The sequence below is a fragment of the Simochromis diagramma genome, unplaced genomic scaffold, assembly GCF_900408965.1.
Source record: "Simochromis diagramma unplaced genomic scaffold, fSimDia1.1 OVJJ01000402.1, whole genome shotgun sequence".
Lineage (NCBI taxonomy): Eukaryota > Metazoa > Chordata > Actinopteri > Cichliformes > Cichlidae > Simochromis > Simochromis diagramma.
Window position 1 is genome coordinate 4,599,275 of NW_024386972.1, and position 27,157 is coordinate 4,626,431.

The window sequence follows — 27,157 nt, forward strand, 5'->3', positions numbered from 1 at the left end:
ATAAAGTGGCCATATCAAGCCTTTATTATCTATATGCACTGTTACAATGGCGTTAAATTAAAGGTCTGCGTATGTAACTGAGAACAGCATAGGCTGATATCCTTGTTTATGAGGGGCAGCCAATCAAAAGAAAAATAGCTTAAAGGAAGGTGAAATGGTTTTATGGCGACAGGTGACGACCTAAGAGCTGCATAAAAAAATAATAAGGATTACCTTTAATTATGAAACATGATGGAAGTGAGCATAAAGGGCCACTTTATTATAAAAGCAATATTAGCGAATGAGTGGTGGGTCAATGTGGTTTTTTTTTTTTTGGTTTTTTTTTTGGTAATTATTTTGTGGAAGTACAAAAAAAAACAAATAAGCTCTGAGCTTGGCGTTTATAATTAAAAAAATGTTACTGAGCAGTAAGGTTATGAGTATGATGCCCTTGTTTTCCTCTTTCAAGCGTATGTTACCTTTTTCAATAGTGATCTACAGCAGCCTGTTCCTGTGACCGATCGTGTGTTCTTTGTTTCTGTTCTCTTATCTTCAAGGAACTGCATCAGCGCAGAACTGGGAAGCTTTGAAGCTTCATAAAAGCAGGTTCACATCATGCTGTTTCTGCATGCAGCAGTGGTAAACCAGTTAATTGCTACTGCCGTTTCCCCATGTGCTGCGTGTGCATACACCCTCAGCACTGGCGTGTGTGCTTGTGCCGGGGAGAAAGCTATGCAGCAAAGAGTGGGATACCGGCACAGCTTTGATAGGTGTTTTGAATGGGCGCCAGTGAGTTGGAGGAAGCCACTAGTGGATTCCAGTTGGAATCTGGCAAAGAGCACACAGCAAACATTTTCACACAGCAGCAACCATCGTCAGAGTGGTTTACACTCTGAAACTCTCTCTGCGGCTAACGCTTGGCTGCTAATGGGAATGTGTGGAAACAAGCAGGCTGAGCCAGATTGAAGCTCTCAAGATGGAACTAGTCCCTGATGATACAAACTATGAAATAGTTTGCTGAAACCGCACCCTGGTTCATGCCCTTTCTGTCTGTGGCTGTCAACGAGGGACGCAACAGGAAAGAAGCATAGCGGGGTTGGGGGGTGGGTTGGGTTAGTGGCCATGTGCTTACCATACATGGATTACTGTCCCTACAGTAATTTTATGGCTTGCACCAAGCCAATGCTCTACTGTATTTACTAAAACAAACATGCTGACATATCTCCCAAAGTTGATTCTGTTCATCTGGACGTAGCGTTTTGTGGGAGAAATGTTTTGTCACTCATCCAAGTGACTTCTCCAGTCTCAGCTGACTGCAGGTTTCCCCAAATCTTATAAACAGTACATTTTGCATAATGACTGAAACCAGCCCACTGAAGGAACAATGGGCTGGGAGGTCAGTTCCTTAATCATAATTATGCAAATTCCTCATGACCATTGATCAACAACCACTGACCAAAACCCACTGATCAAAGACCACTGATCAATAGCCATGAGTACCATTCACAGAGAGTTGGGGAATGGCTGCAATCACAGCATTGTAAGATGGCAAAAGATGTACCCCTAGGCTCCCTCCTCGATTCACAGATGGTCTTTCCCTTTTCACGTAAATGGCCTCCTTGACTCCGCCCCCAAACCAGCGTTCCTCCCTGTCCAGGATGTGTACATCCTCATCATTGAAAGAGTGTCCACTGGCCTGTAGGTGTAAATAGACTGCAGAGTTCTGGCCTGATGAGGTAGCTCTTCTGTGTTGTGCCATCCGCTTCGCCAGAGGTTGTTTGGTTTTTACGCCGTATAAATCCTGGCAATCCTCCTGGCACTTAACAGCGTACACTATGTTACTCTGTTTGTGTCGGAGGACCCGATCCTTGGAGTGGACCAATTTTTGGTGCAGCGTGTTTTGGGGTTTAAAAGCCACAGAGACCTGGTGTTTAGAAAAAATGCATCTCAACTGCTCCGATACTCCCGACACATATGGGATCACTACAGGTTTTCGCTTGGGCAGCGGTTGTCCTTCTCTCCTGGATCGGCTGGAGCTTTCTTTAGGTGCCTTTCCCGCTTTGACAAAAGTCCAGCTGGGATAACCACATTTACTCAGGGCCTTCTTGATGTGCTGTTCTTCTGTCTCCCTGGCCGCTGTGTCAGTGGGGATGGTGTTCGCGCTGTGTTGTAGCGTCCTGATGACACCCAGTTTGTGCACACGTCAGCTTTTAGATGTCCCCCATTACTGATGGCAATCTCACAGTCTAAGAAGGCTAACCTGCCACTTTTCATATCCTCCCTGGTGAATTTGATTTGTCGGTCCACCGAGTTAATGTGATCCGTGAAATGTAGTACATCCTGAGATTTGATTTTCACCCAGGTGTCATCCACATATCCGGCTTGGTGGTGTTCCAGGGTAGGAAAGCAAAGCCCTCTTTTCCACTTCTTCCGTGTACAAATTGGCCACGATGGGTGAAACTGGGGAGCCCATGGCACACCCATGTTTCTGCCTGTAGAACTGACCCTTGTATGTGAAGTAGGTGGAATGAAGACACAGTTCCAAAAGCAAACACACTTGGTCGATGCTGAGAGTGGTCCTGTTGCTGAGGTTGGTGTCATCCTGTAATCTCTTACGGGCTACCTCCAACGCTTCCGTGACTGGAATGCAAGTGAAGAGAGATGTAACGTCGTACGAGACCATGGTTTCATCTGCCTCCATAATGACATCTCTCACCTTCTCAACAAAATCTAGGGTGTTCTGGATGTGGTGTTCAGAGCTGCCCACCAGCGGGTTGAGGATCGAAGCCAGAAACTTGGAGGTGTTATAGGTGACAGAGTTGATCATGCAGACAATCGGTCTTAAAGGTGCACCCTGTTTATGTATTTTCGGTAAACCATACAGACTTAGTGTAGACTCCCCTGGGTACAGCCTGTGGTATGAGGTCCGGTCAATAGCCTTGTCTTGTTCTAACTGCTTCAGACAGTCTATCACCCTCTTCCTGTAGCCACTTCCTGGGTCTCGTTTCAGGGGCTCATAAGTATTTTCATCACTGAGTAGTGACAAAATCTTCTCATGATAGAAAGTACTATCATGAGAAGACTGACCTCCCAGCCCATTGTCCCTTCAGTGGGCTGGTTTCAGTCATTATGCAAATGTACTTTTTATAAGATTTGGGGAAACCTGCAGTCAGCTGAGACTGAAGAAGTCACTTGGATGAGTGACGAAACGTTTCTCTCACAAAACGCTACGTCCAGATGAACAGAATCAACTTTTGGAGATTTACTTTCCTGGATGATTGAGAATGCATCAAGATGCTGACATATGCATGTTTGCAAAAGAGCATGCTAAAGAAAGAACGGTTCATTAGTTCAATGCTGCATTCATGGCCCATGTTGGCACAGTGTAAAGAACAGGAAAACCCCATGTTGTTCCAGCGTTTGAGATTCCACCTATCATTCCAGAAATATCTCCGCTCCTGCCTTTGTGGGCACACCAAGTACAATCATGTCCATAAATATTTAGACCGAAGCACAGCTTTTCTACAGTTTTTGCAAGCGTAGTAGAAAGAGTCAAAGACAATGAATTAAAATGGTTCACAAAACATTTAGAATTACATTTTTCCTCGTTTTTTGTGGCTTTTTAATAAAAAAAAAAAAAATAATAGAGACAACAGAGTAGCCTCTTTTAGTTAGCCGTTGCTTTGCATCTATATAGAAGAAGGGTGTGGCGGATGTTGCCTTTTGAACATATAGAGTATACGAGGGTGTAAAAGCGTACTCCTGTCTATCAGCAAGCGCGACGAAAGCTGTATGTTCCCCCGCCCACAACACATTCACCACCAACATGTTTGAAAGGCATCTAAAGGTGAAAAAGGGTGCCATGAACTTTACTCTTGATGAGAACACTCTTGACTCTCTGTGCAGTCTTGGTCTCCCAGGTCATGTGTCATTTACTAGGTTTACCTTTGATATCGCTCTGCTGATTTTTAAAATGTATTTGTTTTTGGCTTTATGAGCCTCAATAATAGCCTTTTCATGTGTTCAGTCACCTAAGGACACTCTGTGGGAACTCTGAGCTGTGTGCTAGCTCCTTTCCGCATGAACTAGTGTTCACATACCTCACCTAGGAAACAATTTGAAAGAAAACCTGCTTGTGTTGTACCCACAGGCACTGTGTATGGTATTATATGTCTTACAAGCAGTTCTTTCAATATTGTTGTAAAATGTACTCAAATTAAAGCAATAATTTTACACTTGTATTTAGTCTTTATTTTAGTTTAGGCCAAAGGTGTTTTCGGTTATTCTTATGTAGCAACTTTCTCCAACTGGGATGTTCTGTAACTGTCAGATTCTTTGACTTTAAGGCTACTAGACGGATATTACAGTTGACGCATAGGTAAACTGAGATTCATGAGAACTGAGTGAAACATGATAGTGTAGTAATGAGATAACTAGAAGAAAAGCTAACCGTTTTTGAAAATGCTCTTTGACAGACAAGAATATGTCAAAAAAACGATGATCATGGCTTGGCATATGGCATATTTCATGAACATGGATGTTGTCAATGAAGCTTCTATGAGCTTGCAACATTGCAACATTGTGCAATGAGTAATATCCCTGAGGACATGCAGTTCTCATCCAATGCGTTAGTATGCAAATATTCCAAGCTATGATTTTAACTGCTAGTATGATCAGAACCAACAAGTCTGAGAGTAGAAAAAGAATTTGGCTTAATCCAAAAGTGATGGTACAATTAATCTGTGAGTAAGCACCAAAGGATTTTAACAGCTTAACAGACTACAATACACTGTACAGTTGTCCCCCAGCAGACCAGTCCAGAGAAACCTTCCCAGCCCAGACTGAACTGGCTCTCTCTGAGTGGCACATAACCTGTGATTAGTGTGGATATCCTGAGCAGATTTCCACTGAAACCTGTAATGAAGTCTTGAAAATAAAGCCATTGTGAGTGCAGTAAATGAAAGGAAAGACAGCTCATTAAGAAAGCAAATGGCCAATCAGCCTCAGCAAACACAAGAGAAGGCTTTTCAAGTAGAAAAATGTTTGCTGTCAGCTTAATATAATAAAGTGGACAGAATTAGTATAATAACCCCAATATTACTAGCATATTTAGGGCAGGTTAATTGTATTCCCGCTCCCTAAGAGACCACATGCTGTAACTTGGCACTATTCCTCATAAATCATTTGCCTGTATTTGAATGGCTGTCTAATAAAAATGAAGTGATCCAAATTTAAGTTGGACCTCCTCCATATGGTGATCAGATCTGGAAGTTTGACTGAAAATATTTGCTTTTAAATCTATATTGGCATGATGTTGAAATTGATTATTGCTGGACTGTTGGTGCCAGTTAGCTTTTATCTTGTGGTCATTTCTGGGATGGCTCCCAGATACATTATGTATTTCAGCTTAGCTTAGCCTTCAGTCCTCCTCACGACATATAGATCAGCACATATGATAATGGTCATGGTTTCATGTATGACTGCAAGGCCTTCCTTTAACCTAGACAGTTATGAAATGTAGATTACCTAAGATAATGCCTTTAATTCTCTCCTTCAAGCACACTAAACTGAATTTAATGTGTAGTCTTGCCTGAGCAGGTTACGCTTGAGTCACATTTTCGCTTTGCATTGTCTTGATCTGTGCAGCATTTTGCTTTGTAGAAAAGAGTGCAGGCACTTCATAGTGTCTCGTGTAACAGCGCAGTCCCACACCCTGTCCTCTTAACCACTCTTAACACATTAGTTTTGTCTGTGTGGGAAGGAAGTGAAGTTATCTAAGTGCACTCTTCTCCGCTGAGGCTGTGGGCTGTGAATTTGTCAGCTACAGTGTTTCTAAATGTGTCATTTAGGTCTGTTTATCTGTGCTCCACAAGAACACTGACTCTTTACACCAGCAAAGGGATGCGTGACATGTGCACAACGTGGCCTTTGAGCTAAAGCTAAATCCACAGGGGCCCTCTTTTGTGTCCAAGTATACCCAGATGTTCAGAGGAACTAAAGCTAGCACGTTCTAACCTGTTAGCTTTATATAGAAATGTATAAACCTGACTGTACAGAATGGGTTGTATATAAATCTGTGTTCATTTCTTATTAGACTGACAGAATAAGGCATAATTCTAAAGTAATTTTGACATTATGCGTCATCATAAGCATACAGATAAGCACAGTGATGTCTGACCAGCCATTAACAACTCTCAGCATCTCCTTTGTCAGTCAGCAGCAGGGCCTTGGCAGGATGCATGGTAAACTGGGATAAATGTGTGTTGCATAAGGTTCCTATTTCCACTGTTGGATTTCCCTTCTATTTAACAGATAACACATGAAAGCTGGGTTTTCTTAGTTGGATTTCTTTTGCTGCATGTTTCTAGAAATGGGTGTTCATTTCCACTGGAAAAAAAAGAGACTCGCTTGTTAGTTCTTGATCGTGCTAACAGCTACTTGAGCCCCATCATGCAATGGGCCACTTCCTAATTTTCCATCTTTATGCCCAGTGTATTCCAAATGCTGAGCGGATGGGCCTAAATTGTAACTGCTTTATTTATCATTCTAGTTTTTCACTACTGTGGTCAGTCCTTTTAAATTTTCCAATTGTAGCGTGCAACCAAAATCAGCCAATCATGATGCCAACTGAAACTGTTATTGTAAAATATTTGTACAAAATTGTGGATCTGAATTGATGCACGCATACTTGCTCCAAAAAATAAATGCTAATTTAGCATGGTGTTTCCAGACATACTTGATAAGATACAGATTTGTGTAGCTATACTTTGGCTATCGCAAAATCTTTTTTTGTATTTGTTTCTTTGTCTACCAACTACACGTACACAATCAGGAGTTGAGCAACCAAACTTGGCACAGATCTACATCTGAAGTCTATCAAGGTTCTTATCTATATCACATATTTTGATTCCATCTTATTGCTTAGCAACCACCTAGCACGTACTTTTAGCAATTATGCATCTAAATGCATAAAACAAGTCTTAAAACCACCATAAAAGTTTTATTTCATGGCAGCAGCATCAAATTAAAAGACACTGTAGAACCTTCAGCACCACCTGAGCGTATGCATATGTTTGAACCTGTGTAGATTAGAGAAAATCCAAAATAAATTCAAATTTTCTTTCAAAGTCAAAGATGTCCCATTGTAGACTGGTTGACAATTTCACTATGGAAGAAGAAGAGTTCACATTAATAATCTAAAAACCCCAAATTACTATGATGTTTATGACCATGATGGGTATATAAAAACTATACATACCCTTTTCCAGTCTGATTTGGCATTCAAAGTGCTTTTACTACAAGCATCATTATCCCCAATTACACACCCATTCATAAAGCACTTAAAATTTTATTCTGACATTCACACAGTTTCACTCCAATGAAAGCGTTGGGAGGCTCAGGGTTCAGTGTCTTGTCCAAGGGCATTTCTACATACAAGCTGGAGGAGCCCTACATTCACCTACAATCTGTCAGAAAAGCATCATGCCAATTTTTTTTTAAAAAACATCAAAAACTTTAAAAGTATGTGTAAAAAGCTGTTAGGTGGTTTCCAGGTTGCTGAACCCCCCCCCCCCCCCCCCCCCTTTTAAACCCAACAGTCTTACTGTTTGTTATACAGTTAAATATAGAGTTTAAATCATTTACATGGCGTCCTGAGTTTGCTGTCCTGTCTTATGTGACAGATAAGAGAGCCCTATGATCAATTACCTAGTCATAAATCCAAGAAGTAACAAAGCTGAACTGAACAGTTGAAAGGCAAAGTGAGACTCGTCTTCAACAAAATCTCAAAAGCTTGTTTCATTTTTGTTTTTAGTATCGTAGTAATGTGTAATCCGAACACCTGATAGTGTGCCATATATTGAATTGAGGTCATAGATTGAAGTGGCAGTAGCCACAAAGAGGTTATAGAAGCCTCCCCACCCATGGGTGTTAGCTTCCCCCTGCCTGTAGGCTCTTTTAAAGCCTACTGTGCATTATAAGTCAATGAGATATTAATAATTAACCTGAGCTTTTTTTTTGCAGTGAGACCAGACTCCCACGGTAAGACAAAGGAACCAAGCAGGCCTCAGTCACTGAGCTCCTTCAACAGTACTTTTCCACCCGTGAGAAAGAGAAGAGGAAATGAGTGAGAGTGGGAGAGTAGAGCGAGTTGTAGCCCACAGATGGCAGGCTGAAACATGGCACTGCCTCTTAAATACATGAACACAGACCCGTAGCCGTTTCAATGGGGAACCAATCCCTCTTGCAATTACCAATTGACAAGCTGCTTGGCTAGAGGGATTTGGGCCTTTGCCTGGATTCTGCTGTAACCATTTTTTTTTTTTTTTTTTTTTTTTGTTAGGATTTGTTTTAGCGAGTGGGTATGCATGGTTGTACTTGCATTTTCTTTATCTGATGCAGGTGACTCAGCAGCACTTCAGAGCTAGCATAACACCCATGCGCCCTGAGATATACGCACAAAAAGACGATTCAGCAAGTCATCAGCAGTGCTGCTAATAATAACAGCACACAGATGAAAACAGTGTGGTTAGATCTGGGTCACGTAAGGCTTTGCATATTTAGCACAACACTGACAAGGACAGCTGTTAAATGTTGAAGAAGGTAATGGCTTGTTAAAAGCTAAAATTTAGATATATTTTTTTTTTCCCTTTGCTCCCACTGGATCACCTAAGATGAGTCCACAAATTAGCACCTAAACCATAGCAGCAAAACCTTTTGTAATTCATTAAATAGATTTCAAAGCGATGAATCTATAATGTCTAATCTATAATGTCTAAAAGTTTATGTCCTAAGTAGCCGTTGAGGACATAAAAAAATTTATGGTTTGCATCCTGTTCACGTAGCATTGGATGTTTTTGTTATTGTGAAAGGCAGAAAGTTTCCAGTAGGTGGTTTTCAGCAGGTCAGGATTCTCTCTCTCACACACGCTCACAGTCATCGCTCGTACTCACAGGAGGTTTTCGTACAGCCACAGGATGGAAAAAAATAATCAAGTCGCTCTTTGCGCCGCAACCAGGGAATCCCCTTTTGTGTCCAGCTCGATTGGAAAGAACCGTTAATCTGCGTAAAGTGTGAAAACCATGCCGCAGCTGTTTGCTGATCATGATTCAACATTATGCAGCCTTTTGTAAAGTGAAGTGATAACGGTCGCTGCACTGCCACAAACTCGGCAGAGGATGTGAAGGCTTCAAGTTAGCATCTGTCACTTCTGTTGCCATAACATGCACGTAACATGGTGGTTTCCTCTGTTCAGTTGGGCTGTTTTTCCTAAGAAGGTGCAGCTGTATTATTTCAAGGATGTTATCTGTGCTTTTGTACCTATCAGGTAAAAGAGAACAGAAAGATAGGAAAAGTGAAGCTCGGAGCGGATTGTAATAAAACCAGGCTGTAGCATCGCTGGTGTCGACGATCCCCGCTACATCTTCACTCGGTCTTGTGGCATTTTATTTACAACAGAGTCAGTCAAACGGATCACATTTTCACCCTCCAGGCCGACGCTGCTAAAGCGGCACCGTGCAGCAGGAAACGCGAGCAGCTGCACACCTTTTCTCCCTGTCCCCAGGGTGAAGGTAGAGAGCTTTGTCATGTGCCTGCATCTTATGTCACCCACACGGCTTGGCTCAACATAAAGGCTATGAATGTCATCAAGACGTGATCTCCCTCAGGTTATATTTAATATCATCGTCTTTATAGTGGAAAAAAGGCTGCGTTTCAGCTCCTGCTGCCTTCACTAGTCTGGCATGAAAACAACACACTGGCCTGGGTTGACTGTTTTTCCACCTTTCACTTGCAAAGTGACTCTTTACTTTCAGTGTTATCTTCCCTGTGTTGCTAGGTGGCAACTCACTTTACACAAAGCCTACAATGATACCCTGTAGCTCCTATTTATTAGAGGAGCAGTGTGATAACTATGTCATTTCATTGAGTTATTTGCTATGTGATGTCTCTATTGGTAAGCTTTTATTGGTTATTCCTGTTTCTTGTTGTGGGTTTGTTTTTAAATGCTTTTATGACTTTCAGTACACTTTCTTGGTAACTTCAGCCCTCTTTAGAGTTGTGACTTTTTGTGACAGATTTCCAACTGGGAAAATTCTCATGATGACTCGGAAAGCCAAGTCATAAAGTATGCAACGTGGCTGAAATATTGAAATATTTGGCTGAATTTGTCACACCCATGTTCCTACTTAAGAGTGCGCACTGATCAGAAGAACCTCCCAAAGTTAAACGGTACTACTTTTAAAGCCTACACTGAGTAGCCAGCCTCTTTCATTGCTAACAAATGCTAATTTCTGTCTAATAGGAGCCATATTTCATGTAGGCAGTTTGGATTTTATACTAGCTTATGCTTCTTTGACTACACCATTAATAGCAGCCATTAAAAGTTAGATCAAAGCTTCAACGTTGCCTTTTGTCCTACAGTCAAATCACAGGAAACCCAGATATTTCTAGCTTGAGTTGCTCAGAATGTAACCGCCTTCACACCAAAATATCACAGAGTTGCGCGCTGCCAACCTGATTTTTTTTTTTTTTTTTTTTTTGTTTGTTTTGTTTTTTCGTCAGTATTGTGTCAAGCAAAATGCCTGCTCAGCAGAGGTGCAGAGGTTAAGAGACAAGTATAAATCGAAATCTGGTATATGCGACGGTTTTGCTTCCCTCTGTGCACGAGGCGAGTTAAGCATTAACCAGCGAGAGCGTTTTCATGCTCTCTCACCCTGCGGTCAGTTACCTCAGGAGTCAACTGAATGCATCTAAACGAAACGAAACAAAGGTGAAGCCGCCCTCTTCTCCTCAGGTTAAACAAGAGTCCTTTTCTTTATTTCTATATCTTACCTCGTCCCTGTGTGTCTCTGACTCACAGCAGACTTTCACAAACAAATGCACTCACTACATGAGTCATTCTTATCTACTTTCTTTTCAAGGAGGAACAACCAGTGGCTGCAAATAAAGTGTTTTTAATAGTGTCAAGTTTTATACTGTATATGTCATATCACACTCGAATCACTCACAACTGATTTGTTATTTTGGAAGCAAGTCCTGTGACAACCTGCAAGAATCACATGGGGCATTCATAGCTTTAAAGGATCGACAGCATTAGAGAACCCAACTTTAAAGCTCCACTTTTCCTTTTTGATCAGCATTTAATCTTCCTAGAGCCCAATGTGAGGTCTTTAGCTGTCTAAAACCAAAGATATTCAAATTTTCAGCTGTCAAAAAAAAAAAATTTGGAGCCTGCAAGTGTTTGACATCTTGATTGATGATTTGCTTGAATGTTAATCAGCTGTCAAAATCGTTTTTGTCAAATCGGCTGCTGTGCTTGTTCACCACTAGCCAAGCTCACTGCTCCTTTTGGATTTTTTTTTTCTTGCACTACTTGCAGCACAAATCGTGTGATCATTTACTAACCATCTGATGAGGCAGTTTGCTCTTTCAGCGTAGGGGCAGCTGTGTTGTACTAAACCCTTGGCTGCTCCCCACCTCCTGCCTCATAGCTGACCTCATCCCTATGTGATGGCTCTGCAATGTCAGTCAGGCTCAGGGACCAAACCTATCTATTCACGTGTATTGATATTGCATTGACCTGAAGGACAGCAAGCCGCAGATTACCTCACCGGTAACACTAGCTGTATTGTGCTGAATTTTGCATGGTCACATTGACCTGGTTACTTCTTCATTATTCATGGGAATGGGAGGAAGGCAGCAAAATGAATACACACGCATGCATCTATGTATGCCTATCTAAAAGATGGAGTCGGGGAGAGATTTAAAGAAGCATCGGGTTGAAAAGACAGTGAGGTTGATACTTTTGGCTTCACTTCTTGAAACATAAGAGCCATGTGACCTATGTTGCTTGTGCGTTCATGCCTGTGCGTGCATGCGTGTGTGAACTCAATCAGTCCTCGGGCAGAAAAGGGTGCGGGAGTAATCCAGCACAGGAGACATAAAACCCCAACCATTAGTGGACCAGCTCACATAACCCAAGCACTGGCAGCTGACAGACATGCGTAAACACATGGCACTGCTTTGCCATATTCAGCGTGGCTTCGGCATTCAGCACCTCTTCCCCCATTTCCACCACCACAGGCCTCTTCTTTCTGTCACTACACTTGGGCGGCTCACAAATATTTGCCATGGGGCTCTGTAAGCTCTCAGAAGTCAGGATTAATGGTGGTGTGTGCCTCACACCCAGGGCCTGACAAAGAGTCCCCATCTGGAGTTCCAAGCCGTGACTGAGGAACACAGGCAGCACACAGAGCCCGGTCAAGGCGGCCGGTGGGGGGGGGGGGTCTATAGGCACCACTCCATAAATGAGCAGGACTCCAGGGCAGTTCTGATGAATGAAGGGGCGTCTCTGTCTTTTGATGGAATTGGGTGGAAAGGAGGTCCTCCGTGTGAGCTTGGGCCTAGTGCCACACCAAATGGATTACATTTCCACTACCAGCTGATTAAACAACCAAATCTGCATCCATCACTGGGCCTTGATCCAAACAATGGCAGCAGCCAGTGTTGAAGCTACAGCCTTGCCCGTCTTCACCAAGTCCACAGCTTTCCCACAATTTAGGAAATCGTGTGGAAACAGGATTATGGGTAGGGTAATTTTTGGACATTGGCCCGTGACCTTTTGATGTAGGGTACTTTATATGGGGAAAAAATGTAAACATCATTTCTGTGTGCGTGCTGTAAATACAATAACCCTTTCTGTGCAGTCCATCCAATTATGATTGTAGAACAAGACTGTACACAAGTCTGAGGTAAACCATTTTCAGCACCTTAGCATTAGTTCATTTGCTAATTTGTCCTAAATGCAGAGTAACGATTAAGCTGATGAGGATGTCAGGGGAATGCTGCAAGTGTCTCTTGCACTGGTGTCTCTAAATGTCTTAACAAAAATTTGAGGTCAACGTAGTCAAGGGGCCACAGAGCCACGAGATTAGCACAGCTGAACAGCAAGTTTGGAGAAATCGGTCTGTTACCATGTGTGGAAGTAATGTGTTTTGTTACAGCCTCACAGATTAACAGTATATTACGATTTGATCCTAACCTTGATACAAAACAGCAATATAATTGTGGTGTAGTAGCCTGCAGATATGATAGAAAGGTGTGGTTATGGAGCCACCGTTACCCTGAAATACTTTCAAGTCAACTGATATGTTGGGCAAAGGATGACGACTGTGGATGTACTCTGGATGTAGTCAAAGACATTCAGAGGGTAGATATGCTTTGGAAAGGGTGAGATTGAGGCAGATGATACACTGTAAACACTGTAAGGGGAGCAACCAAAAGAACTAAAAATACAATGCTGTTAAACAAGCTCTTAACAGAACCAGAGTTACCACACAGGATGACAGTTTTGATAACAAACTTTCTTTTTCGTTTCAGTTGTGTTTTGTTGGTTTTTTTTGTTTTGTTTTTATCCCCCCACATAATGCATTCAGCGTTGTTAATCCACTCGACTGCGTCAAACTGCTAGTCCTTGTTTACCATCCCTTTTGTGCCCAAGATTTCCTTCTTCCTGCGATACAGGTCCTCAAACCTGTGCATTTGCTTCTCCTCCCTCAGGCTCATTGATGAGAGGCACCCGACGGTGACGGCTGACGGCACTGTAGACAACCTGGCCCAGGCGGTGGACATGATCCTCAGTCAGAGGGGGCACTGAACACCAGGCAGTGGACACTGAACTCTAGCTGATCAGCAGTACCATTAAAAAGTAGCTTCTGAAAGTTTTCTTTGTTATGGAAGTTAAATTAATTAGCCCATTGCCTCTATAAACTGTTAACAGCCAACTGTATTGTCACACATGGGAAAGACTCCCATCTGTTGCTCTGCGAAGTGTGACACAAACTGGAATGAAGTTTGCAGAACAATTATCCCATCTGCAAGAGATAGTGTTGAGCATGCTTGAGCTGTACTGTGTATTTGTCAGTACATGATTGGCATAGATAAGATACCTCAAGATGACACGAGTGTGCCGTAACCAGCTGCTGACTGACAGTTAAAAGGCGAGAGAAATGCAGTGTTCAAGTTCCCACAGTCAAATTCTCCGAAGAGCTGCTGTACTCACAGTTTGCACTAAACATTTGCTGCACTTTAACGCAGAGTAATTGTTGTGCGTCATGTGATGAAAACAGAAAACGTGCACAACCCATACAGAGCTGCAGAAAATATTTGATTTTTTTCTTTGATTGTTATAAATAAAGATCATTTTCGAGTCTGTGTGAAAATGTGTGGAATCTCCATCAGTTTGGAAATTTGTCTGAGTCATTGTCAGAGAAAAGCTCAAGGTCTTAAAACACTTGGGGAAAATTCAGCTTTGGCTCAGGTTTAAACTGGAATTCGTATCGGAGAGGCTTTTGTTTTACAATAATAAATCGCTGGAAATGGGAAGTGAGCTGGTCTGAGAGATGATAAATGCAACCACTGCTGAATGCGATAAATTATGCTGATGCTTGGGCTCATGTTTCTCTCTGTGTAAACAAAAATGAAACCGACACTCCATCAGATTGAAGAACCACAGATCTTCAGCTGCTTATCTTTATTTACTTGACTTTAAGCGGCCTTTTACTGGAGACGGTCCTGTCATAGCTTCTCTGTCAAAAGCCACTCATTACACACGGTATCCACACCGAGGGTTAATAAAACGACCGTGGCCAAAAAAACAAAAGAAAAAAAGATTGGTTATTGGGCTTCAGTGTCACAGCTGGATCGTTGAGATCTTTGGAAATGGAGCGTAAAACAAATGATTCTCAATCGTTGCCCCCAAGGTTCCACTGTACCAAATAAATTCGACAAGGAAAAAAAAGCTCGTTTTCAAGTGATACATTGAGGTCTCTTAGGTTTATTTCACCATTAGCAGACACAAGCTTGAGTATGTCTGGGCATTCAGAGGTAATGAAATGTTATGCAGTAGTATGAAACTGCAGCTTGACTGGTTGTACCACTCCTATTTGCAATTCAGGAATAAATGTTAATGTACGCAGAAAAGCACTAGCAGCTGGTACCCAGTTTTCTAACAGCCTGCACATTGTTTGACCCTGTGTTTTGTCCATTATGTTACTGCCTGCTGGACTCGTATTGAACTATTAAACATGCATTTGAATACTCTCGAATGAATTCACTTGGCTTTAACTAGGTTATTTTTCCAGTTAAGGGAAGTGAAGTATCTGAGGGATCTAGGCCACAGTTTACAACACACACATACACCCCTTTTGGCAGGTTCACCATCACTAGGTCTTAAACTCAAACACACACATGACCCAGAGCTGGATGATTGTTAACCTCACCTCTCAGGCCAGCCTGAGTTTAGCCACCCGTTTGACATAAGTTACAAATTAGCAACAGTTTACCTATCGTGGCTGTCTGCACTGGTAAACAGCGATATACTGTATTCCTAATGGGGTGCAGTACATTGATTCTTTTCCTGTCGCTGCACAGCAAGATTGCTTTCAGATAATAGAGGTGACCTCATTTTGGGAGACATGTCTGGGCATGTAGAGTAGGATTTCACTGTCATGGGACAAATTGATAGACTGGCAAATCCTTGTCTCACCAAAGCTGTTATGGAGATTAACGTGTAAAGGTGATTGCTACGTCAGTTTGTCACCTTTGGGCCTTTTTGGTATTGCATTGTGTTCAGTACGTTAAAATAACTGTATTGTCTTGTACTTCAATTTATGCTAGAAATGAAATAAAATACGCAAGATACACTGCTGTGCAAAAATTTTGAGCCACCCCTTATTTCAGTATATTTTGCGATGAAATTTTGAAATGGCTGCTGGGATTTATTTGCAGTGTTTTTCGGATCATTTTGATGCTGAATAATGAAACTGTTTCCAATCAAATTCTACCCAGATGGTATTATATGGTGGATCAAAATCTGCATTCATAATTCCATCAATTTTGACAAGATCTCCAACATCCCTGACTGAAATGCATCCAAACCCTGACAGAGTCTCCACAGTGTTTCACAGATGGCCATAGGCACTAACTGTTGTACGTCTCGCCTGACCTTTTCGTACATACTGCTAACGATTTGAAACAAATATTTCAAATTTGGATTCATTACTCCATAACTGATTTGCAAAGATGTTTTTTCTGCCACCGATTTTTCATTCCAGTTCTTGTGTAATTTGGCATACCTCTGCCTTTCCCCTATTTTCCTTCCTAACTTTCCTTCCTTTTTGCTAGATTTATTTTTCCTGTTTCTTAGTCGTGACCTAAAAAACTTAGCAGAAAAGTTTTTTAAGCCTCCCACTTTTTCTTTTGTCCTCCACTTCTTCAGCTGTTAAAAGACACACCACACCTTGTTGGTGCAAAAATACTATCTATGCCTGTCAAACAGTTATTAGGGGCATTTCTTTCTAGATTCATCTGTTTTTGTGACAGGCTGCTAGTAACAAAGTGACTAAAGATACGATTTAAATTTGTTCTTTGCTCATTTTTCAGTTATGTGAAGATGCAACACTGGTTTATCCTTTGAGCTAGGTGCTTTTTAAATGCTTGAATGATTCACAGGTAGTGTTAAGTGACTTAACAAATAGGAAAACTCCTATTTCCTCCATTTGCTTAAATGTAAATAAAAGCTGAGAAATATTTTTTTCCACAATGATGCCTCTTGTACATTATCTTATTATCTTTTGGGAGACACCTATGTCATTTCCAGTCAAAAGATAACTTGCTAGTTGAATAAAAAGAAAGTTTAAATCAAAATTTACCAGGGGTATGATTAATTATGAGCTTGACTGTATATATATATATATATTAGGGGTGCAACGATATTCGTATCGATATTGAACCGTTCGATACAGTGCTTTCGGTTCGGTACGCATATGTATCGAACAATACAATTTAAAAAAAAAAAAAAAATTAATTTTTTTTTTTTTTTTTTTTTTTTTTTGTGTCCCGTTTGGATCTATAACCATCAGAATTGTTGTCTTGAGGCCAAGAAAGATGCCAAGAGGATTTATTTTAAGTGGATCATCATATTGGTCCATTTGATTGACCTTTATTATAATTATGAATTTATTTTATTTTCAGTTGCAAACGGGACAGACATGACTGTGGGATAGGACAGGGGGAAAGAATGAAAGAAAGAGGGGGAAGAAAGAAAGAAAACCAAAGGGGAGAAAAAAAAAAGAATACAAAATTTGTAATTTATTTTATCAACTTTCCTTCTGACGATGCTGTCTGTGTTGAGCGCTCAGTGAATCTGCATTTGACTACTCCGCCTAGGCTCGAGAGTGCAGCCTAGGCGGAGTAGTCGAACGCAGATTCACTGAGCACTCAACACAGCCATGGTCAGAAGGAAGAGCGCAGGGCAAGCTAGCGAGACAGAAGTGGACCTCCCCACCCTCATTCAGATCTGGCGTTTGGAATTATTTTGGTTTTCATGTGACGTATGACCCTGAAGGTAAGCGAGTCATGGACTAAAGTAAAACAGTATGTTGGATGTGCCATGCAATGCTCAATTACATGGGTGGGAGCTAGTGTGTTAGCGCAGTTAGCTCGTTAACGTGTTGGCCGTCTAGCCCCTCTGTATAGGGTAGCTCGTTAACGGAGATTTGCCGTGTTGTGGCGTTAAGGTTATTTCAACGAGATTAACGCTGACAGCACTAGTGGGAACACAACGAATATGACTGCACATTTACACCGACATCATCCTAGTGCAAAGACAAAAACAACAAGCATGCATGCTACAAACTTTAGCCGAGTCATTTAGACAGCTGTTAGCACAGGATTCTCCTTATGGAGACCTGATATGTTTAATATGCTGCTGAGAATATAGCCCAGAAGAAGCGGATAGTATAGCTTTTATTTTGGAAAGAGACATTTCTCTGTAATAAACTCTCTTTTCCAAAGATGAGTGATTCCTCAATCAGATACAGGGCTCGCAATATCGCTAGCCCGGGGCTAGCGATTTTTTTCAGTCGGGCTACCAAAATCTATCTCTTCCCTGCCTGTCGGGCTATTGTAGGAAGGAAAAATATATGTCAATGCTTTTGCATTCTTTCAGAAATGTAGCTGGGTAATTATGTCATTGGGTGAGCCACTGTCAATATGTGACATATTGAAATCGTGTTTGGATTTGCGCTTGTTTTTTTTGCTTTCACTTTGCAATCACGCGAACTGTGTATAGAGAGCGACAGCACTGATCTGTGAGTGATGATAATTTGTGCACCAATTCCTCTGACATCGTCTTATTAATTGTTAGCTTACTATGCAAACATGACAAGTGAAATCTCCCGCAGCTTAAACATGTGAGAGGTTGATCGCGCAGAGAATCGCTGAGCTTATGTGAGTGCGGCAGGATATATATTTCACTACGATGACCTGGATGATTGAGAACCTTCACAGACAGATATATATTTTAGTTCTGCTGAGCCAAATAAGACAGGTCAGGGTGAAGAAGTGACAGCCAAAGAAAAGCTTACCACAAAACGGAGAAGTTATGACAAATCAGACTATAAGGCAAAAAGAAAGTGCAGCTTTATGGTTTCATGGACAAAAGAATTTCTGTGGCTGCAATATGACGAGCTAAAAAACAACATGCACAAGGGTTAGGGTTAAATTTAAAAACTGTACTTTTGTGTTAAAATATATATTTATAATTTTAATAAATGACAAATTAAAAAGGCATGAACATTTTTTTTGTATCGAAAAAATATCGAACCGTGACACCAAAGTATCGAACCGAACCGAACCGTGAATTTTGTGTATCGTTGCACCCCTAATATATATATATATATATATATATATGCACAGAGAATTGAATCTGGAATTTCCCCTGTACATACATAGAGATCTCCACTAAGGGGCTACATTAGGTTAAACTGATTAGAATTCAGTGTCCGAAGTTCAGAGTCACAGTGACACTCCATCTGTGCCAATCCTGTGAATGCAATATTTCAGGAATACCTGGAATAGGAGAGATTGTGACCATGTTTCACAAGTGATCAGTTATATGATACTAACCTTTGTTTTCCACCTATTCAGAGTTTTGTCTACTCATGTGTCGAGACTGGATATCAAATACAACTTGTCAAAGTGGCAGAAGATTTCCCTTTTATAGCCTTTTCTGCATTTTACCTGTAAATGTAATTTCCCGTTTAGTGCACTTGATTCAAGGCAGAGTTCATTACATGTCTGTCTTGAAGTATCATCTTCTCTGGTCATAGCAGAATATGATTACGACCACAAGAGTACCCTCACCCCTCCCGCCCTCCTCTCCTACAACCTCAGCTCATTAAGCTGATGATCTCATTTTCATCTTATGTTGACGGACACCTTAGGGATGCAAATCCCTTTAACATGAGTCTGAGGATCAAGAACAGAATGTGGCTGTATGCTGAAAGTATCCTGCCACTTTCTGGCATTCAGTACTAACATTCTTGTGAGGGGTATGATTTCAACAGTGTTTGCGTTTGCAACAGAATCCCAGTCAAAGTTTTGATACTTTTTTCTATTTGTTGAAATTATTTTAATGTAAATCGAACTTATGGTCAGATACTTTTATAAGTGATTTTCCCCAGCTCATTACACACACACTGTGCATATTTGCAGAGTGCTCCCTGCTGCAGTGTGTCTCTCAGACTATATTCACATACACTACATTTGTATGTCATCTATTTGGGTTAGGCTCCTCTTACACAGCGTGCACACAGCCGCTTTTGTAACGCACCTGCAGTTACCCACCTTAACAACTGCCAGCTGTGTGCTACCTTGAACTTTCATCTCTGCTCATTCGGTTCTTCCTGTTTGACAGGAAATGGAGGGTCAGCTGACCAGACAACGTCGCACACCTGCAGCTCTAAATGCACCATTATCCACAGAAACGTGCACTTGTTTTTACAGCAGCCAGTTATTTATCCCCTCCCTTCTGCGTGTAGCAAGCTGGTCTAAAAGAGGCCTCTTGATTTTGCTCGCCAAGACACGCGGTTTCCCCACATTTCATCACTCTCCTTCCCTTGTGGGCAGCTGTGCCAACAGCTCTTGGTGGTGCAGGAGGGATTTGAAACGTCTGAAGATGTTAGGTCTGGAGCCAAACCCTAAATTTCCTCCCTCTCTGTGCTGTCCCCAACCCCACCCCGATTTTCTACCCAACAGTCTTCACAAGCAGCCTGTGAAGTGCTTCAGTTCAGACACTGAGCAGTCTGTACTCTGCTAATGTGGCTGCAGTCAGCACTGGCCCCTCCAGGGACGTGACCCCTGCCTACTTGCAACTAAAGCATCAGCGGGGCTTTACCTGCCCAGACACAAAGCATGCCATAATTATGGCTGTATGTCAGCACAGTGTAAACTATTTTGGTATGCAAAATGTCTGAATGTTTACAGGTGAGCTCACTTTTAGAAATGTGTGTCTGCTGGGGCTCTTGTCTGTGAAGGTGTCCATTAGTTTTTTTATGCCCACCTACAGTCACAGCCAGAAGCTTTGTGTGTGTGTGTGTGTGTGTGTGTGTGTGTGTGTGTGTGTGTGTGTGTGTGTGTGTGTGTGTGTGTGGTCTGTTCCATTGCTTACAGACACAATATCTTAAAACTGGGAGTTGGGAGTGACCAGAATAGACAGGATCAGAAATATGAATATATAACAAGGACAGCACAGGGTGAGCAGTTTGGAGACAAAGTTAGAGAGGCAACCCTGAGAGTTTTAACACATGAAGAGAAACGATGGTAGGTATATTGGGCAAAGGATGCTAAATATGCAGCTTCCAGGCAAGAGGAGAAAAGGACGACTGCAGAGAAGATTCATGGCTGTAGTGACAGCAGAGGGTTGGTGTTACAGAGGAGGATGCTAGGGGTAGGGCGACATGGAGGCAGAGCATCCATCAATTGGACTCAAGGAGGAACTAAGATTTTGACTTTTTTTAATTTAGAAATCAAGGTCACTCTAACCTTGCAAACACATTTTTCTATAACTCAAGAATTTCTACTAATTTATCTGGAATTTTACATCAATTCCAGATATATGGAATGTCGCAACTCAATTTAATTGTTCTGTCTGTTACTAAGTGCCACTGTAATGATTGTGTAGCTATTAGACACATGATAACCATCAACATTGTAGAAGTTGTACATAAAGCGACTATTATTGAATTTGTCTCATGTGAATACATGTTTAGCCATAAAAACTATTCTGCGTTCTGTTTTTCTTAGTGAACTAGGTATAGTTCAGAGCAAGTCCCCACAAAGCTTTAGAAAGAAAGTATAAATAACCTGTTCTATTCCTAGACCCTTGGTGTGGATGGGGAACAAGTCTCATTAATAGGCAAAACAGGTAAAAACTACAACTTTACTGGTCGGTGAGGTGAGGACTCACATTTTAGACCCTGCAGTCGTCTTGTGAAGTGACACTGGACTGAACTCAGAAGGTATTGACAAAAAAAATAAGAATTTATGACTTTTCTGATTCATTCTTTGTGTAAGACCAGACGTCTGCTTTTAAGACACGACAATGAATACAGTTTTTCCCAGAAGTACTTCAGAGTGAATCCTGCAAAGTGTAGTCAACATGACCAGTCAGTAACTGGAGGTTTGAGCTGACATTTTGGTTTGACTTTTCAAAATTAAGCTCCTCGCAATTTTACTTAAACACACACACACAAACAAACAAAAAAAAGCATTTGCTCTACTGGAAATGTTTTGTGGTTGGGTGGTACTGCTAAATTGCTTTTCACCTCTACCACATTTGAGCTGCCAAGCTGTGGTTGGCAACTAACCCGAGACTCCTGCCAATATTCGGCTCATTTCACATATGGTTTGACTTTTCCACCCGGAAAAATGGCGTAAAAAAATTCTGTGAAGCACGCATCATATTTGAATATTAAATAAAATGATTTATTTATGTACATGTGGACGGAAAACTGTCAGCGCAACCCTTTCATAATAGAGCGGCAAACGAATGCGGTGAAAAGTGTGGGACGTCTGTTGTCTTAAAGCTGAAGTATGCCGTATGATGTGAAGTGTCATTAACCTCCAAAAGCCCCTCAAAAGTGACCACCTTTCTCTTATGTGTGGTGGAGGGTTTTGAGCAAGTGTCATGCACCCCTCCTGCTGTATCTATCTTCTCGCTTCACTTCTGTCGCTCTACTGATTAAAGGCCGGGGGCCCTGAGTGTGTTGGGCTGCTGCACGGCACGTTTAAAAAGGCTCGTGTTTACCCTTTTCCTTCTCAACTCAGTACATGAGAAAGGTTTAGTGAGCTGTGTGTACCACTGGTGACTCTGAGCGTAAATATGGCCTCAAAGGTTTCTCGTGCAACAGCCACAACAAGTCAGCACTTTACAAGGCATTGCAGGCGACCTGCAGATATGCTTCGTTTGAAATTTGAGCCTTGAGTATAGCATGTCAAGCAATCTTCAAATTACTCAGCTAGTCTTTAATGAGGAGTCTTTCTTCCCTCAGTGGCGCATCATTGCTTTCAAAGAATGACAAGCATCATTGCAAGTGTGAACAAACTTGCAGGAGGAGCGTGCGGCCGTCAGGGAGAAGTGAATCAAAAATTTAACGACGGCATAAATTTTTGTAGATTTGCACAGGCACCAGAGATGGGGAGGGGAAACAGACAAACGGAGCAGCAGCAGCCCTGACACATGGCCCATATTCACAGCCGCCTCCCACGTCACTGTGCTCCTCAGAGAAAAAGCCCCTTTTGTTTCCCAAAGCAGGGAGGGAGGAAGGTCTCTGGGGTGAACCGTCGCTCAGCTCCACTACTCCACCCGCCATCAAAGGAAAAGAGAGAGAAAGAAAAAGGGACCGGACTTCCCAACTCTGCCTGGCGTCCTCCATACTTACTCGCCGCCTCAGCACACAAACACAGGCTCATCAGTAGTACCACTACTACGGTTGTGATTGTCTTTTCCTGCAACTTAATTGGGTCAGTCTGCATCGTTGCATTAAAGACGTCGCCAACAATGACCTTGCTGTCCCGTGCACTGCTGCTATTAATGAAAGAGGTCTTTCAGCTGCTTTACTTGACCAAAAGTAACATTGCTAGTGTGTAACACTTATAAGATAGCAAAGAATCCCTGCATTAAAATGTACTTGTGCAACTTTCCTCTGCAAAATATCCTTAAAATCATCAAAAGTAGATCTAGTTATGCACAATTATACCCCACAATCATGTAATATTATTATGTATTTGATTGTATTACCTTTTTTATCTTAAAATATCAGATGTATTAATATAAAAGCATGTGCTAGTTTATGGAAAAAGTATTATATTTTCCCCAAATAAATAAAATCCAACATTCAAGTTAAGTTTAAGCATGAAAGTACTTTTATTCAGTGTATCTCGATGGCCTTCTACTGTGAAGATTTTAGTCTTTTTAAACTGATTTGTTCCAGCATTTGACTTAAGAGTTGTGTGATTTTGCCAATGACAAACTGCACCTTTTTTAGGACAACTTGTATTTTAAGATTACGCTGTTTAAATCCTGTGCATCACCTACACATGGTAGATTTTCACCAGCAAGGCATCGGTTAGTTTAGGCAGTTTGCACTAATTGCTCTCCTTGAGCAGTGCAGTGGTTAGTGCTTCATTGGCAGGCTGGTCCTTGTTGTGTATAATTTGCATGTTCTCTCTCCAGGTACTCTGGATTCTTCCCACAGCTCAAAAACGTGAATATTAACTTGCCAATATCTGTGAATGTTAATGTCAGCATGAATGACTGCCTCTCTGTGTTAGCCCTGCAATAGACGGGCCACCTGTCCAGGGTATAGCCCACCTCTCTTACACTACAACAGCTGGGTCAGACTCCAGCAACGCTGAATTGGATAAGTGGTTACGAGGCTGAATTTATGGCTCCCCCTCAGATGCCTCAGGATGTAAAAGTTGATTTCTGCGCACACAAAATTTTTGGACACTTTGATGAAAACTGCTTGGATGCGGCTGCTGATCTAGCTTTAATCACCTTTGTTAATCGGCTGCACAAAAGTATAATTATTTATCTTTTTCCCCCCTCTGTCTGTTTAAATTTGCAGTCCATGGTGAAATAGCAGACGTGCAAGTGGCCAGAAAGGGATTTGGCAGTCACAGAATCCTTTAATTGCTCCAATGGTAAATAATTTAGCTGAGTTTAAAATCTGCTTTAAACATAGTCCAGAGATCCCATATGTCATGACAAGAAAAAAACACTTAAATAATGAAGTTACAAATGACACTTTAAAAAGTGTGTTTATTCGTATAGAAATATGCTCATGTTTTACATAACTCTGTAGTTACAAATCGTAAAAAGAAAGAATATTAACGCTATTAGCATCACGTTTCTTCAAACATACAGGAGCAGAGATCCAGAGATAAGCCCGATGTTACTGTGTGAAATGTTAAGCTCTTCAGTATACTTTATGGTGTGTGCGTGCAGCCTGTTGCTCAGTAAAAGTGAAAGGGGTTTTACTAACAGTAACTCATGAAGTAGTCTCCATTTTTCTCCATCATGTACCCACGTACTACTGAAGAACGTCAAAGGAAAAGACACTCTTCCTGGAGCAGAGAATTTTTACAAACCCGCTGTGAATTCTCTCCATATCTAGTACAATTAGGGTAATCAGGGTTACAGAGAAATGTTAAAGACCCCAGTCTGTGAGCCAACATAATCATTTTTATATTTATCAGTTCTATTTTCACCCACATCCATCCTCCCTGACTTTCTTGTTCTCCTGAGACACGTTTAAGATACCACACAGTGGGGGAGTAGCTTCTGACTACACAAAGTCCACAAAAATAGGCGTTTAGCACACAAAGCTCCTGTTCAAAATTCTCCACAAGGGAAAAAATAAAGACAAGTGCTAGAACGCTCATTGTATTAGCTTTCCACTTGCTTTTTCCTTAAGACTATCAGCACTGTTTTTCTTTCAGTCCTCTAAATTAGCTTCCCCCAGGAGGAAGGCAGTCCCGCTCAGTTCCTCTCAATTTGTTCAATATCTAGCTCGCCTCCAAGCTGATCCTTCCTCATGCTACACAGACCTGCCCAGAAAGGCTCACTGTCTTTCCCATTGGTCGTTCCTGGTGTCATGTCGTCACAATCCGTGGAGTTCCAGTCTGCATCCTCTGTAGCGGTGTCTGACGACACGGTGCTGGTGATCTCGCCCTCTTTGGTCTGAGGCTGAATGTCCTTGAAGCTGTGCTCGTTTGAGTCGTCAGTATCGCGCTGAGTGGTGCTCCTGAGGGTGGGGGTAGCCTGGCTGGACTCGCGGCCGTCCTCGCCCGTGAATCCTGGGCAGCTCAGACTGTGGAAATTCCGAAGTTTCTGTGGAGAGCCAATGAATTTTTTTAGAGGCCTTGAATTCATGCTCTCAAGGAAGCAGACTTGCACTTAAACCGCAAAACATTTCCCTTCCTGGAGTATGACCCATATCCTAAAGAGGACACAAACATGGCTAAAGGCACACAGACGTCTTCTGAAAACAATCCCACTACTGTACTCAAACACCATGTGGGTGACTGAGTGAGGTCAGTGCTGGACACTGGTCAAGAAACTCTATAATATAAAAATATAACAAGATTTGAAGGATACAAATTTAGCTTCCATTACAGACAGCATGTGAGACTGTTAACTGTGATCTGAAGGCCGATGGGAGAGATTGGAAAACAGCAAGTAGCCAGATACCCAGGAGGCAGACATCACTCATGTTGGCCTTTTGACTCTGCACAACACCCACATACATCTGGGAAACCCAGAACCTTTTGTAGGCAAATACATGTGTGCCAGCACTGCTGTGGGCAAGTCCTGTGACAGCTGTGCACGCTGGAATGAGAAGCTTTACAACTGAGGCTTTTCCAATCTGTACAGCTAATGTGTAGAAGGCAGGACAGCTGCCTCATGCCTGACTGTTACGGTGTTAGGGCAGAGGGACACGGGAGAATAGGAGCTCTGTGAAACCTGCTGTCACTTGTGTGCTTATATAACATGAAACAAGCATGGGACTGTTAGACATGCAGCTCACAGCCAAGTGAGTTGCGATTAATAAATAGATAAGAGATAAATCAAATGTAAGTTTTAAGACCACAAAGGACAGGACAGTTTATAGTAACATGAGATACCGGTACATAAAACCTTTAGAGGGAAATATTTATAGGTTTTAACTCATAACAATTTGTAATGATAGTTCCCTAATTATGACTCGACAAATCACACCTCTTTACTCTCAGCATAGATAAAAATGTGTGATTTCAAATCTAGCTGATTCAATGTCAGTTCACAAATAACCTCACTTTTTCAAGATTTATCACCCACTAAGAGTTGCAAACATAGAGAGCATCGTGGTCAGATCTATGCATGAGTGAGTAAAGTCTCTACTAGATCAAAAGGGCGCTGCTGTTTTTCTTGGCTCTAGTCAAGCGGGTGCATTTGTCAGCAGCAGGCCAGTGTCACATTGCTGCCTTCAGCATTAGGTCTCTCAGACTTCTCGCCTGAGAGACCATGAGACTAAACTGATAAGGTCACAATTAGTCTGGGATATGGAAAAAAACAGTGGCACGGATGTTAACTTAACCAAATACAATTCTAATTTAGAGTAGCAGACTTGTTATGCACACAAAATCTTCTTTGACAGCGTATCCTCACATAACTTACTGCACCAATAAAAATGAGGCTAATGAGTAAGTACTGCCTGCGTTGTCTGTTACTGTCATGCTCCCTCGTTCCCACCCACCCACTGAATGAAACGAAGAGGAGAGCAGAAAGTCTCCTCATCCATACTGACCTTGACTCTCCGTCAATAAAAGCTGATCAATAGCTCATGAGGTCTGGTAGTGGGAGCGATCTACGCACTGAGCTGAATTTACAGAAATCAATATCTCTTTACCCGACACATATCCCCCCCCTGTGAGACGATCTATAACCTCTGCCACAGCTGCTCCACTTGCAGTCACAGTGAACCACGCAGAGAGTAAATCACACCAGTGAGGCGTGTGGATGAGAGGACACTTTAGAGACGCACTCAGCACTGAGACCGATCTTTGAATAGTAAGGTGACTTTGAATGCGGATAGGGCGACGGGTGTGAAGCGATATAAGCCCTTGAGCTGAGTGCCAAACAGACTTACTCTATCATCAAACGTGAACGTCTTTTCTGTTGAATCCAAGGCAACTACACACTTCATACTTTAAATATAACATATTTAGTCCTTTTTTCAATGAAATCACTTAACCTATAAAATGTAAATAGGTTTAAGTGAAAGCTTGTTCCTCA

The 27,157-nt window shown here is 41.8% G+C and overlaps 2 protein-coding genes across 5 annotated transcripts in view; one reads left to right on the forward strand and one right to left on the reverse strand.

The window, feature by feature from the left end:
• The window catches only part of LOC120737993 (phospholysine phosphohistidine inorganic pyrophosphate phosphatase), a 22,651-nt gene extending 8,018 nt beyond the window's left edge, over positions 1-14,633 (forward strand). Inside the window, exons 9-10 of one of the 2 annotated variants that reach the window (XM_040038980.1) lie at positions 8,002-8,019; positions 13,537-14,633. In XM_040038980.1, the coding sequence (XP_039894914.1) occupies positions 8,002-8,019; positions 13,537-13,633 (115 nt within the window). In that variant the 3' untranslated portion in view covers positions 13,634-14,633. The remainder of the gene's footprint in view (positions 1-8,001; positions 8,020-13,536) is intronic. The other variant, XM_040038979.1, reaches the window with a different exon arrangement.
• Positions 14,634-23,922: 9,289 nt separating this feature from the next.
• The window catches only part of fam53b (family with sequence similarity 53 member B), a 30,515-nt gene continuing 27,280 nt past the window's right edge, over positions 23,923-27,157 (reverse strand). For all 3 annotated transcript variants that reach the window (XM_040039151.1, XM_040039152.1, XM_040039153.1), the window contains one exon: positions 23,923-25,213. In XM_040039151.1, coding sequence (XP_039895085.1) covers positions 24,863-25,213 — 351 coding nt within the window. In that variant the 3' untranslated portion in view covers positions 23,923-24,862. The remainder of the gene's footprint in view (positions 25,214-27,157) is intronic.